The sequence below is a fragment of the Aspergillus aculeatinus genome (genome assembly GCF_003184765.1).
Source record: "Aspergillus aculeatinus CBS 121060 unplaced genomic scaffold BO66scaffold_17, whole genome shotgun sequence".
NCBI lineage: Eukaryota > Fungi > Ascomycota > Eurotiomycetes > Eurotiales > Aspergillaceae > Aspergillus > Aspergillus aculeatinus.
The window spans coordinates 192,145-206,690 of record NW_020291486.1 but is presented as its reverse complement, the minus strand read 5'-3'; the positions used below and the strand labels follow the sequence as shown (position 1 = coordinate 206,690).

The following is a 14,546-nucleotide window of genomic DNA, read 5'->3' as shown; positions in this document are numbered from 1 at the left end:
TACAAAACTCCTGTCTATAGAGATGATGAGCCTCTGAAAGTAGTGACGGCTCGGTCTACATCTTGTTGTTGATGTGTAGATGCAAATCAGCACACGTGGCGGAGCCTAGAACAGGATTCGATGACAATCGAATGCATTCCTAAATATCATTGCCTAGACTAATAACCACTCGTTCTGTAGTGTAATGGTTGGGTTGCTTTGTCCAGGGTACTTGCAGGATGTAAGCCTGAGACCATCTGGAACCGGTCGAATGGACTGAGGGCGGGGCCAGAAAGTATACATTGGTGAGTTTCCCGTACTAAATCCCAATTCGTTCTAAAATAGGCTTCTGTAAAGAGATAAATTGACTATGTTAATTTAACATATTTGGTATGATCAACATCAGTCAAAATTTGATGTAATTGGCAGGATGTCTGAACCTAAGCCAATCCAGACAGACGCAGTCGACAATATACTGTCATCGAAGTATAGAAGACCATTTCGGCCTCTCGGCAAATGGAACCTCCCTGTAAAATATTCTCACCGCAGCGGTCATCCGCATTCAGGCCAAATGGAGACAGCAACAATACGCTAGTGAGTGATCTGCAGTCCTGCTCTCGTCACACACACCTGCATAAGTAAGCGTGCTTACTATCACGTGGTCTGTGCCCAGGGCGACTGAATGAGGGGTCGCAAAGGCAAACATTCAGCCGCACCAAATGCTATCCGTCTTGGGGCATTCTGACCGTTCGCATGCGGCCCCTTTCAATTGTGGATAATGGCTGACCCTATCTCCATAACGTCCCTGATTATCGATGTTGGCGATCTCATCCATCGCCTCCTAACATACGCCAAGAAAGTCCGTGATGCGAGCTCCGACATCCGCCGACTGACCGAGGAACTCTTCGGTCTCAAAGGAATCCTGGAACACCTGAGCTCGCAGTTTGAGTTTTCCTCGCCGCCAGAGACAGAAAAGTTGGCTTCAGCTGCCCCTGAGGCGCTGAAAAGCACACTGGAGAAGGCAAACGAGTCGGTCCAACTCCTCCTTCAGGACCTAGAGGAGCCAGCAAGCAGGTTGAGGAGATTGAAACAAAAGCTGGAGTGGCCGTTCACCCAGGAACAATTTACTAGCCACCTCACTCGCCTAGAACGAGTGAAATCTTGGCTGATTCTCCTTCTCACAAGCGATAGCCTTGCTATTCAGCGAGATCTCCACGGAAAGATAACAAGGCTGGCAAGGTCCCTGGAGGTAGACCTTAAGATACGAGATGACGAGAAAACTCGCGCGGCGCATAACGAACTGCTTCGATGGTTAGCCGCGGTCAGCCCGTTCAGTATCCACCAGCAAGTCTCGAGGGACCGAGTCGATCATACGGGAAAGTGGTTCATTCATACGTTCAAAGATTGGATTATGAGTGATGTCGTTGACCGGAATATTCTTTGTCTCTTGGGAAAGTGTAGGTACGCCAGGGTCTTTGTATGCTGACAATGACTGACGGTTCTCTTGTAGCCGGAATTGGCAAGACCACTCTCCTGTAAGTCTCCCGAGCATCCTGCTCTGATTCAACTGACAGACTACTATCTCCTAGTGCCCACGCCGTCGACCAGCTGGCCGCAATCAGTGCCAAGGACCCCAGCATTGTCTTCGCCTACTTCTACTGCAGATTCAGTGACGCCAACTTTCAAAATCCGGTGAATATCCTAGGGTCGTTGGTGGCACAGATCTCTGAATCAGTGCCGTCAATATTAGACAATATTCAGCCATTCTTCGAAGCTACAGAGTCACATCTACATCGACAGCCGATCGACATGAGTGCAGTGGCAGATGCCATAATAAACTGTACGCCGAATAGCAGACGGGTCATCCTCTTGATTGATGCAATCAATGAAAGTGCATCCTATCAGGAGCTCATACGCTCATTGCTGAATATTTCGGAACTTACTCCAAACCTTCGAATCTTCGTAACCGGAACCAATGGCATGATACCCGAAAGCCACGCCAGAATCATACATATGAGTTCCAGTATCATCAGGGATGATATTGACACATTCATTCGCTTCAGATTGCAGCACGAATCGACACTCAGAAATTTGAATTAGCGTTTACAGGCTCAGGTGTGGGAGGCTCTTATGGAGGGTGCTGATGGATCGTCAGTTGTACCGGTCTGGAGTACATAGTAAGATTCCATGCTGATCAATTTTGTCTGCTGCAGATTCCGCTGGACCCAGCTCTCTTTGGAGAATCTCGCCTCCCTCAGAACCGCGAAATCCATTCGGGAGGCATTGAGAACACTCCCAAAGACATTAGCAGAGGTCTATATCCACATGCTTGAGCGAATCAGTCCTAATGACATGGAGCTTAGCCGCAATACTCTGTTTTGGCTCAGTTTTTCGAAGCGACTGCTCACCCTGTCGGAGCTAAGCGAAGTAGTCGTGCTAGAGGAGGCATGCACGGTGCTTGATGAAGACACCAAGCTGATCTCTCCCCGGATCCTGCTCCATATCTGTCAGGGGCTGATCACAGAGGATGAGTTCGGAAGAGTGAAACTATCCCATTCCTCCGTCAAGGAGTTTCTGACCTCCGACCGGATCCGCACCTCGAGCGTGCGGTACTTCGGTTTGGACCCGGCAACCGCCGATCAAACCATGACTCGCCTTTGCCTGACCTATCTGTGTCTCGACGATTTCCGCTCCGGGTACGCATGGTCCTTCGATGAAGTAGCCGCACGCGAGCACGAGCACCCCTTCCTATCATACGCAGGCGCGTTCTGGGCGACCCACGGCGGAGCCTGCGATTTCGACGAGGATGGCGACCGTCAGCTCGTCAACAAGCTTTTCGACTCGCGGGATCTGCCCCGCCAAGGGAACTATGGTGTCTGGGTGCAGACGCTTATCCCCGAGGCCGAGAACCAGGTCATTGAAACCACACATCCGCTGTATTACGCCGCGTCATTCGGTCTAGTCCCGGTCGTCAAAGCGCTCCTGGCCTCTGTGCCTGGTCTGGACGTTGACGCGCCCGGTGGCCGCTATGGATCCACGCCTCTGTTTGTGGCCTGCTGGCGGGGACACTACGAGGCCGCGGGGCTTCTTCTCGAAGCCGGGGCAGACCCATATCTCCCGGACAGCGGCGCAGGCGTGACAATCTTCTCGCTCCCGCACTCGGATCAATTTGCCCGGTTGTTGGCGACTGTGCTTAGTAGAGGGAAGCAGGGCACAGGGAGACATTTGGCTGCTGCGCCTCACGCAGATATTGTAAGGGAGGGTGCAGGGGCCCCAGCTGCACGTGGAGGGCTTGCGAGCCACACATTCCGGGGTTTGAACGGGACTGAAGAGGCAGCAGATGCCCCGAACCGGGATGACACCAACGAGTCCGCCGACTCTGCCGAGCAGCAACAGCTTGCGATCAATGCCCTGGTCGTAGCGCCATCGACAATTAACCCGACCGTGGAAGGGTTTGAACAGCAGATCCGACAACTGTTCCCCCGGCTGGAGCCTCCAGCGTTGGTCCATCGCTTTGCGCGCGAGCAGCTCCGCCGATACGACAGACTTATCGCGCTCCAGCGCGCCCATTCGGCCGCCGTTCGCAACCGCTCCTGTCCTTCCGGTCCGTATTGCTCTGCTATCACTTCTGCGAGAGGAATCGCCTCCAGAGCAAGCGGCGGCCCCAACTTTACCGCGCAGTTCGAGTGTCCCACCTGCTTTCGGGTCAAACAGTTTCAGAAAGCTGTAGACTGGCCGAAGCACGTCGCTGACGATCTGCAACCGTTCACATGCACATTTCCCGACTGCGCGAACTCACCGTTGTTCAAACGCAAAGCGGACTGGGTGCGTCATGAGACCCAAAGGCACTGGCAGTCGGAGAAGTGGCTCTGCTCCTACGATGATTGCGGCTACCAGTGTTTTCGCCAGGACAATTTCGTGCAGCATCTCTTCCGGGAGCACAAGATGGCCGAGCCGAGTGTCGAGAAGAGCAAGGCCACGACGGCCACGCAAAGGGATCCTGATTCACAATGGGATATGAATGTTCCGAATCTGTGGGAATTGGTCGAGGAGTGCCACCATCAGAGTGACACATTTTCGCAGCAGGGGTTCTGTCGATTCTGCGGAAAGAATTTTGAAAAGTTGAAAAGCCTTATGGTGCATGTGAGCAGACATATGGAGCAGTTGGCTCTGCCGGTTCTGGGGTTGGCGAAGCAGTACGCTGGTGGTGTCGACAGGGTAGCCTCTCTTCACCCGACAGACACTCATCATGGACGTAGCTGCGATTGATTAATTCTCTACATCTTCTTGATGCGATCGAAAACCCAGATCTCCTTGCGCAGTCGCATAGCTCTATGTCACTGTGTCTGGCGTTGAGGTGTAAATTTAGGGCTTTTTCTTCAGGTCTAGTCTCGAAAACTCTATAGGATATGCGGATAGATTCCGCCTTCCCAAACGGGACTTCAACCCTAAGAACTACCATATTGAGACGAACTCCGATTGTTGAATAGAATGTATATCGAGAAGACAAATGGTGACATCACAAGAGGTCAATCAAACCAACAAATGACCGGGAGTAGAACAACATCTCCTTAAGACCCCTTGGAACTTAGAACATGAGGTATTCCTCGGTTTCCACCCCGAGTACCGGCAAAGAGACCAATTCACATCCAACTAAGAAAAAGGCAAGACCACATGAATCTCGATGATGAGTGAGACTTCGTCGCCATACAGAACCAGCGGTGTACGTATTCCGACCACCAAACCGCATCGTCATGAAGCCGTCCAATAACACCTGATGAATCCGATCGGTCTGCAACTCCTGGACCAGCCGCCGCAACCGCACCCGGAAGAAGGAACCATCAGCGCGGTGAACCCGCTAGCCGAGGAGATCCACGTAGATGGTGTGTGTCCCCACGCGATGAATTGGGTACGCCGCCCAGCCCGTGTTGCCCGAATTGTCGTTGATGATCTGGTGGGCAATGGTTATCGCTGTGGTTGGTGTGAGAATCGCCGTCGGTAGCTCGGCGGTGTGCGTCGTCAGGATGTACTGGGTCTCCGCGTAGTCGTTCATCACGGGTGGGTTGGGCCGTAAGCGGACAAATCTCTGGCCCAGGTAGTTGGCCAGACGATGCCACCATTCAACCCCGGCGCGTTGGTCGATATCGGAAGTGGTCTTCTCGTCGGTCGACACTCCTGATGACAGTACGTGCTGGTCTTCCGTACCTCTCCCGCCTCATCGATTAGCTCGCGTTTCGTGCCGCCCGGAAACGAAGGTTCACAAAGCGCAGTCACTGCCATGTAGCGCCCGGACGAGCCCGTGGCGCTCAGGCACTTGCCTGTGGGGCTCTCCGTGCGGATGGTGTGACTGAGGGAGTCCAGGGAGCAGACGTGGCTGTTGTAGAGACGCAACCCGCAGGGCAGACCAGTATTGTAGTATGACACCGCGGACTGGAAGACATCGTCGATCGGGGCGCGCCAGATCTCCTTTTCTGCGGAAATCTCGAGAACACTTCCACCTTCGTTTGCTAATCAGGGCTGCCAGTCGCCGCGCCGGAATAGGGTAATATGGCCTCCATATGCCCGAGCGGCGGCTATTGATACAGCGAAGTAGAGCGGGATTTTCATGTTATATATTGCGAAAATTGCTGTAGGTCAGTGGTTACGGAGGTTGGATCTTGATGAGACTGCTCTGCGTGGGTTCGAGATTTGATGACTGAGGTGCACAAGGAAAATTTATACCAAGTTAAGATGCGGCCCATGCTATTATCGATATTTCTTTCCCGAACAGACGAAGACCGTGGCGTAGAACGCCTGACAAGCTTATCGTTTCACTTGGGACAAGCCAAGCCCGTACATCAAGCCGCAGAGCTTCTCGTGTTACTACTCGCTCTTAACCATGTACATGGGTCCAGTCAGCCCTCGCTAAGTTCAGGCCAGCCACTGCACTAGAAAAGCCCTTGTTCTGTTCAGCCACGTGGCCGCAGACATGCCGTAGGACCCTGTCCTATTAGTTTGGTAGCCTAATGAATAGGTAGCCTTTTTTCATTTAAGTTCGGCTAGCAGAGTCTGTAGCGGGTCCGCGGGGATACCCTGTATGTGACTCATTTCCTCATATCATCATTTAGAGTACTGCTTTTCTCAGATTCGCCAGTGCGTTACATCGTTGACTTCATTAAGAGCATATGTGACGCGGTTCCTGAACGTGCTAATCCCATAAAAAAGGGGATCATAACATAGCAACCAGGAACAGCTAACCAGGTGATTCGCTAGGCGTCACGCCGTTGTGGGCACTTCGCCTACAGTAAGGGGGTACTCTATATTAGTAAGAATTATTCCAGGAAGGACGAAACATCCCTGGATGTATCCATAATACTGTACTACTACGTAACTCAGTCCAGCCCTTAGATTTGGCAGTGCTTACAGAGGAGTGCACTGGACCATGTGATTCCCCACGGTCACTGGAAGAGAAAGGCGATGTTCGAACAGAGCGGGTTCTCAATCTGCAGAACCAAGGTACTGTGTAACTTACGCAGTAACGATCTTTGCTGACAGTAGTGATCATCAAACAGTTCCTCAAAAATAGAGATGCATTGCTGCATCTTCCCTTCTTTCAGCTTTCCCCTACCGAGAATCGATTCTGCGATCCCTTACCACGGCCGACTGGACGCGAGTTCGGACCATCGGCCTAATGTCCGGAGGACGCTCCAGCACTGCTCCACAACACAACATAAATCTATGTTTTTTTGCTGAATTTGTAACGTCTCTCCTGTGTTCCGCATTCTGTTCAAATCCAGTCTATCAATATGTATCTCCGGAACACTGTCAGACCCATTCTGACTGCTATTGCTTTTCTACACCTTACCACGTGCATAGCTGCAGGGCAAAAAAGCACACTAGGTCATACCCCACAGATGGGCTGGAACTCGTGGAACGCGTTCAAGGCCAACATCAATGAGTCGGTAGCCGTTCAGAGTGCGCAGCTCCTCGCTACCCTGGGGCTGAAGGACGCCGGATATGACTACGTTCTCGTAGACGACGGGTGGGCCGACTACAATCGCACAGCGGACGGCTACCTGCAAGCCAATGAAACCTCCTTCCCCAGTGGGATTCCCGCTCTGGCGGACAAGATCCACACCCAGGGCCTAAAGCTCGGACTGTACGGCGACAGCGGCATGCTGACGTGTGCATTCCGCCCGGGCAGCTGGGGATACGAAGAGCGCGACGCGCAGACCTTGGCCGACTGGGGGGTGGATTACTGGAAGTACGATAACTGTGGGGGCTACCAGGCGATGACTGCGGCGCCGCAGGTCCGGTTTGGGATCATGCAGAAAGCCCTGCAGCTGGTCGGGCGCGAGATTCTGTATTCCGTCTGTGAGTGGGGGTATCAGTTTCCCTGGCACTGGGGTGGAGGTATTTATTGTCTCTACGGTCGCATGGACTCTCACTGCGGGGGTGCGCGGTGAAATTGCATGTTTTGACTGACGCACATTTGCCCTAGAAATTGGTCACTCCTATCGCATGTCAGGGGATATCACCAACGTCTTTGCGAACGAAACCAGCTGTCCCTGCAAGACCGCCTACTGCTTGAACACCGGCTACGCGAGCTGCTCGGTGATGAGCATCATTCGGAAGATGCGCGAGATTAGCCAGTACCAGTCCCGTGGGCACTGGATGGACATGGACATGCTGGAAATCGGCAACGCGGAGATGACGCTGTATCAGCAGCAAACGCATTTTGCTTTTTGGGCAGCGCTCAAATCGCCGCTTATCATCGGAGCAGATTTGTCCAAGCTCTCCGACGACGCGTTGAAGGTGCTTACGAACAAGCAGATCATTTCAATCAATCAGGATCCACTTGGACAGCCGGTCAATTATGTCCAGAACGCCAGCTCGGAGGGTTCATCGCAGGTGTGGGCGGGCAGCGTGGAGAATGGATACGTGGTTCTCCTGCTAAATGAGAAGAGCTACCCACAAGAGTTGAAGGTAGATTTCGAGACTCTCGGATTGCAGCTCTCTATTTCTGTCAACGTTACGGAGCTGTGGACCAGAAGATCTCTGGGGAAGATCGGGTCATTCTCAGGCACACTGCAGGCGTATCAGACCCTTGTATTCAGACTGTACATGTGAAACAAACCAGTAGAATCTGAATATAGCTAATCGAACGTACGAGCTCTTGATACCCCAATGCCAAGGACCCATACCACGATTTGCTATGACCTTGTAGGAGACTAAGCTACATGTTCATAATGTACCTTGTATAATCAAACTCACAAGAACACTCTCATGGCAAAGAAGAATCCTTTTAGCAATGGAACTTTTAGGATCAGGATTTTCTGGCTCCACATTGTTTTATTGAGCTTCAAAATTGAACAATTTGGGTCTGGCGAGGATGTCGCTAGTTACATAATGACAACATCAGTCAATTCATGAATAGAACAGCCAATTCTATACCATTGATAAGCAAATGCTTTCGAAGGCCACATATTTCAATCTTCACACGGAGAAGTACAAAGGTATATTCATCGATTATACCTATGTTTTCGCGAAAAGCTATGTCTCCTTGTATAAAGCCAAATCGATGTGTGACATTGATTTCCTCTAGCAAGCCATTACTCTATTGGCATTTCTTGTTTCACCTTGCGGGTTGATACACACGCCATCGCAAATCAAACGATATAAGGTGCTAAATGAGCAATTCAGATGCAACCTATTTCGAACAAGAGATTGACCGATCTCCACACGAGGTTTTTCCATCAGCAATATGACAGATCCTGATTCGAACAACTTCCAGGAATGAAACTCTGTGACACTCTTGGCAGGTCGGTTTCGAAAACCTGGGCTGAAGGGTCGAGAATGCGATCAATGATGTGAATTGTTCCCTGTGTAGAGCGGTTAATGTGTCGCACAGAAAAGGAGCAAGCCAAACCAGCTGAGACTCGCCTTGGTGACTGATATATCCTTCTCCACCACGGTGGCCACGTTGTTCAGAATGATCTCACCATCTTGAACCTGCGAGCCGACATAGAGGTAACTTGCAGTCTGGAGTGCATTGTTGTCAGATTCGCGTAAGGCTCCATATCTCGTGTGCTCACCTGGAATCTCTGGTAGGTCTCGTTGAAGCTACTAGAGTTGAGATTTGTATTTGGCACGTAGTGGGAGAGGAGCGTGTTTCCCAGCCACCATTTGCCCTTCCTAGTGAGATGTCAGTACTTTGTATGACAAGGTGAATTGTTACTTGCAGGCATTGGACGAACGGGGTTGACTTGAATTCGTTGAAGTATGTGCCGGTGTGAAGCTCAAACGCATCGTTGTTAGGCGCAAAGAAGGTGAAGCTCCAGGTTGGTTCAGTATCAAAAGCCTTCGGAAAGCCGCCGATTGTCTGCAATTCATCTGCGAGAACACTCAGATCTGGATGAGAATTGATAAACTCCAGAAGTGTAGTAACGTTGGCGGACTTGGGAGGGACATAGCCTCCAGCAAGGTCCCGATAGCTGAGAGGATCCTGGATGGTGGATGTGGCTCCGCTGGTGATGGGAAGTAGGAGAGAACAAGCGAGAGATAGAAAATGCATGATGCCGTCTGCAGCACTACTTCTGAGATGAATCGATGGATGACCAGAAACACTGGAGATAGTCGTGCGCCCGAGGATCGAACATGAGAAATGCCCTCTTGGGCGACATTGGATGTGGCCGACAAAATATGCTGGGTTGCTCGCCGCCATGCACCCAACAGACTCCAGGGTCTGTACGGCAGTTGTCCATGAGCGGAGACGGTGCAAAGCACGGCCCGGAGTCCGCTTCTGACTTGCATTAGGGCACCGCTAATATCAGTACAATCGGGGAGCTTTTCTCCCGAAGTTTCGAGAAGCGACCACCATCCAGGAAGTGTGGAGAGCACAAAGGTATTATCAGACATATACTCAGGCTAGGCTCAGTTTTGATTCTTAGCAAGTACAGTACAGGGCTGACTACCATGAAGGTGCGTATGCTGTCCTCAAATCCCCCTGCTAGACAATATCCTGCACATTGACTTACGCTCTATTTTCTTACTGGTAGAAATTGCTGTTGAGTATATCCGCAATAGCCGCTTTCTCCATCAGAGCGGCTCAATGTACGGTACAAGATGTGCCCGCAATCTTTGGGCCCATACCAAATGTCGCGAAGTTCTCCGGTGTCGATTCCACCAGCTACCTGAAGAAGCGACCGAGTGACTTCGTCCATCCAGGGATCTGGCACACTCACGATGACCTGGAACTGATCCGCACCAAGGTTCTGGCCGGTCAGAACCCGTGGGCTTCCGCCTACCAACAGTTCAGCGCCGACAGTTACTCCCAGGCCAGCTACGAGATGCAGGGCCCGAAGGAGGTGATTGCCCGCGGGCAGACGAGCAATTACACCAGCTTTGCGCACGACGCGCGCGCGGCCTGGCAGAATGCACTCATGTGGTACATCACCAAGAACGAATCCCACTGGACGCGTAGCACCACGATCCTCGACGCGTGGGGGACCAATCTGACCAACATCGTCGGGATTGATCGCTCTCTCATGATCGGTCTGGACGGGGATTTGTTTGTCAACGCAGCGGAGATCATGCGCTGGGAGGGAAATTGGACCGAAGTTGGAGCCCGGTGGCAAGGGGGCTCGGGCTTCAGCACGCAACTGTACTGGCTGTTTGCGCGCCAGTCCGCGGTGGTAGGGCAAGCCAACTACGGCATGGTCAGCATCAAAGCAATGCTCAGCTTTGCCGTCTACTTGGACGATGTGCAATTGTATAACTACGCGATGAATGCCTTCATTCAAGACAACTGCGCTGGTATCTTCGCACAGTACAACTCCGAGACGGGCCAGTCGGTGGAGGCCGGTCGAGATCAGGGTGTGTATTGCATCTGCAAATCAGTGACCCCTGCTGGTTTCTTTCGTTACTGATCGTATCGAATAGGCCATACCATCTCAGGAATCGGGTGGTCGGCTTACGGGGCCAGAGTCGGTTTGAGTCAAGGCGTGAACCTCTTTCAGGTAGGGGACAATTTGCTGTTAAAGGCCGCGGAGTATGCCGCCGAATACAACCTCAACTCGACCGTTACCTATGACCCGAAGTGGTCACGCTGCGAAGCGGTCCTTGTCAACGGTCCCTGGGAGGTCATCTCGGCGGAGAACCGCGGCGTCAGCAACAAGATTCCCATCTGGGACCTGTTGTATTACCAATACGTGGTCAAGCAGAAGGAAAATGCACCCTGGACTACCAAGGCCCAGGATTACGAGGGCTTCGAAGGGGCAGTTTCCAGCAACGATCATCCGAGCTGGGGGGGTCTTATTTGGGCGGCAGAAGCATGAGAAGCTGGCGGAAGCAGAGCGACATCGAAACCTCCCATCCATACGGAGTCGGCTTTTTTTTTTTTTTTTTTTTTTGCCCTTTGGGAATTTCCAGTCCCTGCCCCAGTTGTGCAGATCGAAAGTGAGTGATTGGTGGATATTTGTCCACGAGTCGAGTGATAAACACCACTACCTTATAGGTACCTTACTGTATCTGGAAAATGCTCGTTCTTTTAGGATGAAGATTCCTCCGCAGCCAACGGACTCCGGACCGGCGATTAGGCCGGCCACTGTTTTCTCCTACGGGAGGTGAAATCTTTCATTTGATGGCCGCTTTAGCAAAGTTTTCATCAGCCGAACTCTTGGCGAATATCAGTTTTGAATGCCAGTCTGGCGAGGTCTATTTCATATTTCCTGTATTTTTTGCTGGATCCCTCTAGTGCACAATACGCAACATAAAAAATTCGTTACATCCAGTAGACAAAAAGGACTATACCTATGGACAATTTCTGAAGACAAAGATAGACCAGAAAAAATAAGGAAACGACTAAGGATAAGAGAGTACATAAATAATCACACGTGTTGCTACCTGGGACAGTATCTGTGAATCATACAATGCGGGGAAATGGCGGGGTAATGCCACCCGAACCCTCCTGGGGCGAAAGCAGCGTGAAGGACTCTTGAAAACTTCCCGGTACCTGATACAATCTCCCATATCTTGGTATTCCAGGCAATAATTTCATCTGGCGCCTGTGACAATGGCAGCCAACGAGCCCGAACAGCCAGAACTCGGGAAGGACAAGTCCCTGGCCTGTCAGTCATGTCGGCGCAAGAAGACGAAATGCGACCGGGAGCAGCCGTGCGCACAATGCACACGCTTCAATACCATCTGTCTTTATGATGACTGTCGCTCAAAACCGGGTCTGCGCGCCGGCGCCGTCGAGAGGCTGCAGCAACGGGTCGACACGCTAGAGAATATGTTTCTCGGCCAAAGCCTTCTCTGGCAGAAGATGTGGAGTGCGATGGTGGATGGCATGTCGTCGAACATTTCCCCTCCGACCCAGAATGGCATCGAATCAGCAGGTATTACGGCGAGTGTGCAGCAGCTATCTGAGGAGGTCAAGCAAAGGTTGCTGCAAGAGGCAGCCGGGGCGGCTGACTCGGATGGCACTCAGATGGGGTCGTTGGGGCTAGGGCTAGAAATTGGAGAAAGAGAACACGAAAGACGAGAGGCTAAAGACGAAGAAGAGCCAGACGAGACGAGAGATGACATGGCCCAGCAGAAACCACTAGAACCACGTCCTGCAAAGCGCCGAAAACTGCATTTTCATTCCACTCTGGAACAGCAGGTGCCCGAGACAGTGGACGACTGGTCTGCCTCGCAGCTCTCTGCGCAGGGGCTGCTACCGCATGCAGTCATGATGGAGTTGGTTGATTTCCATTTCGCCAATGTTCATCCCTGGATTCCTATCCTCCATGTCAGAAGGTTTCGTGAGCAGCTGTACAGTCCGGACGGCTGGAACAGGGCCGTGCCAATTCTACATGCGATCCTAGCCACCTCCGTTCGCTTCACATCCCATCCTGCGGCTGGAGGCTTTCAATCCAAAGGAGAGATGGCGGCTGCTAGTCGCCAGAGAGTGATTTTCAACAGCATGGAGTCATTCTCGGTGGAGAATTTGCAAGCATTGGTGATTATCGCTTTCGATATAGTATGCATATGCTCATTCCCCAACAATGGCAGTTCATCTTGATAACAGCTACCATGCAGATTGGGAGTGGACGGGGCCCTTCAGCGTGGTCGGTAGTCGGCAGCATGACGCGCACGGTCGAGCAACTCCAGCTTAGTGTCGAGGATCGGGACGACGATGAGGGGAGAACAGCGAAGGGTGAGTATCTCATTAAGCGAATGGTCTTCTTAAAACCAGCGCAACACTGGTGGCAGACTGAAGAGCGAAGACGGGTATTCTGGACTGTGTTCCTGATGGACAGGTTTTGTAGCGTCTCGACTGGATGGAACCTGAGCCTGACGAGCGCAGATGTTCGACGGCGCCTGCCCTGCGAGGGAGCGTTATGGCAACGCGAGCAAGAGCAGACCACGCCGTTTTTTGGCATACTCGGCCACGGAGCCAGCGGTCCAATTTTGGACGACAGTAAGCACCCTGGGCAAGACTCCATTGGAGGGTTTGCCTACGCCATCGAGGCTACCGAGTCGCTGAGCCTGGTGGTCCATTTCTTCTTGCATAATGCCCTTGACATCGGTGACGTACAAAGGACCAAGAAATGGCTGCTGAGATTCAAGGAACTGGATTTACGGCTTGTGCAGTGGAAGCTGCTGTTGCCCCCAAAGTGGCAATCGGCTGCAGTGCTCAACGTGGACGGAATCATGGATCCGAATCTGACTCTGGCACATTTTACCCACAACACAGCACTTATTCTCCTCCATCAGAGTATGGCCTATCCTCCGGCACACTGGAAAGATTCGCCGGTGCGACTCCCGTCGGCAACTTCCCTCGAGACGTGTATCGAGGCGGCCTCCGAGATCGTAATGCTGGGTAGCCTGTTTCTCCAACACTCCTCCATTCTTGCCAACCCGCAGTTCTCTTTCTGTCTATTTATTGCCGGACGAATGCTAGTAGTACACTCTCAGCATGCCCGACTTTCTGTCTCAGCTCAGCTCGATAGTATCGTTGGAAGTTTGCTGGAGATATCCCGTCGGTGGGCTGGTCCCGGTGCCACAGATCACCGGAATCTGGCGTCGGTGTTTGGCGAAAGGCTCACGAAAGCTCGGCAATTCATGTGCTGCAATGCGACATCACCCGCGACGCCCCTCGATATTCGACAAGCTGCTTACTCCGAGTCTGTAGCTTGTGCCGGGGAGTCTTCGGTCGATGTCCGTGAGCGCTGTGAGGATGGCGTCAGAGCTTCCACGGGATCGTTACCACACGCTCCACAGAATTCTTCGGCTGAACCCGGTTTCCGTTGGATGTCAATTGAGACGCAGTCCTTGCTTGAGGGTCTTGGCGAGCAAGACCGCGTCGCGAATCATATATCACCTAGCGACTTCTTTAATGAGACCCTGAGCCTCGCGTTTCCACCGCTCCCTCAATCGCTGCAGGTGCAATATGACCCGCTGACGGAAATGACAATGGTAGACCCTTCCTGCCTGAGCAAGGAAGCCCCACTACCATTCCCTGCCCGACCTGCATCAGAAAGATCTCAATTTTGGGACCCGAATCCACAGTAGACATGCCCTCTTCTGTCCGGTATGCCAAG

At 52.1% G+C, this 14,546-nt stretch overlaps 6 protein-coding genes across 6 annotated transcripts; 4 read left to right on the top strand and 2 right to left on the bottom strand.

Annotated features, from left to right (window-relative positions):
* Nucleotides 1-714: 714 nt before the first annotated feature.
* BO66DRAFT_470493 (ankyrin repeat domain-containing protein) lies at nucleotides 715-4,453 on the top strand. Its single transcript, XM_025652793.1, has 5 exons — nucleotides 715-1,436; nucleotides 1,490-1,514; nucleotides 1,569-1,713; nucleotides 2,080-2,129; nucleotides 2,193-4,453. Exons 1-5 carry the CDS (start codon nucleotides 758-760, stop codon nucleotides 4,246-4,248), a joined length of 2,955 nt encoding a protein of 984 aa, XP_025505142.1. The 5' UTR covers nucleotides 715-757; the 3' UTR covers nucleotides 4,249-4,453.
* Nucleotides 4,454-4,837: 384 nt separating this feature from the next.
* On the bottom strand, nucleotides 4,838-6,560 carry BO66DRAFT_437342 (uncharacterized protein; the record flags this gene model as incomplete). Its single annotated transcript, XM_025650984.1, has 3 exons — nucleotides 4,838-5,134; nucleotides 5,185-5,477; nucleotides 6,491-6,560. 3 exons carry the CDS (start codon nucleotides 6,558-6,560, stop codon nucleotides 4,838-4,840), a joined length of 660 nt encoding a protein of 219 aa, XP_025505141.1.
* Nucleotides 6,561-6,649: 89 nt separating this feature from the next.
* BO66DRAFT_448537 (glycoside hydrolase family 27 protein) lies at nucleotides 6,650-8,088 on the top strand (the record flags this gene model as incomplete). Its single annotated transcript, XM_025651749.1, has 3 exons — nucleotides 6,650-6,698; nucleotides 6,835-7,371; nucleotides 7,460-8,088. The coding sequence occupies 3 exons, from the start codon at nucleotides 6,650-6,652 to the stop codon at nucleotides 8,086-8,088; spliced, it is 1,215 nt and encodes a 404-aa protein (XP_025505140.1).
* Nucleotides 8,089-8,853: 765 nt separating this feature from the next.
* On the bottom strand, nucleotides 8,854-9,532 carry BO66DRAFT_437340 (uncharacterized protein; the record flags this gene model as incomplete). Its single annotated transcript, XM_025650983.1, has 3 exons — nucleotides 8,854-9,000; nucleotides 9,054-9,153; nucleotides 9,216-9,532. 3 exons carry the CDS (start codon nucleotides 9,530-9,532, stop codon nucleotides 8,854-8,856), a joined length of 564 nt encoding a protein of 187 aa, XP_025505139.1.
* Nucleotides 9,533-9,615: 83 nt separating this feature from the next.
* Nucleotides 9,616-11,294, top strand: BO66DRAFT_448533 (uncharacterized protein; the record flags this gene model as incomplete). Its single annotated transcript, XM_025651748.1, has 3 exons — nucleotides 9,616-9,701; nucleotides 10,061-10,833; nucleotides 10,900-11,294. 3 exons carry the CDS (start codon nucleotides 9,616-9,618, stop codon nucleotides 11,292-11,294), a joined length of 1,254 nt encoding a protein of 417 aa, XP_025505138.1.
* Nucleotides 11,295-12,031: 737 nt separating this feature from the next.
* On the top strand, nucleotides 12,032-14,517 carry BO66DRAFT_371759 (putative C6 transcription factor; the record flags this gene model as incomplete). Its single annotated transcript, XM_025645464.1, has 3 exons — nucleotides 12,032-12,456; nucleotides 12,538-12,982; nucleotides 13,042-14,517. 3 exons carry the CDS (start codon nucleotides 12,032-12,034, stop codon nucleotides 14,515-14,517), a joined length of 2,346 nt encoding a protein of 781 aa, XP_025505137.1.
* Nucleotides 14,518-14,546: the final 29 nt, after the last annotated feature.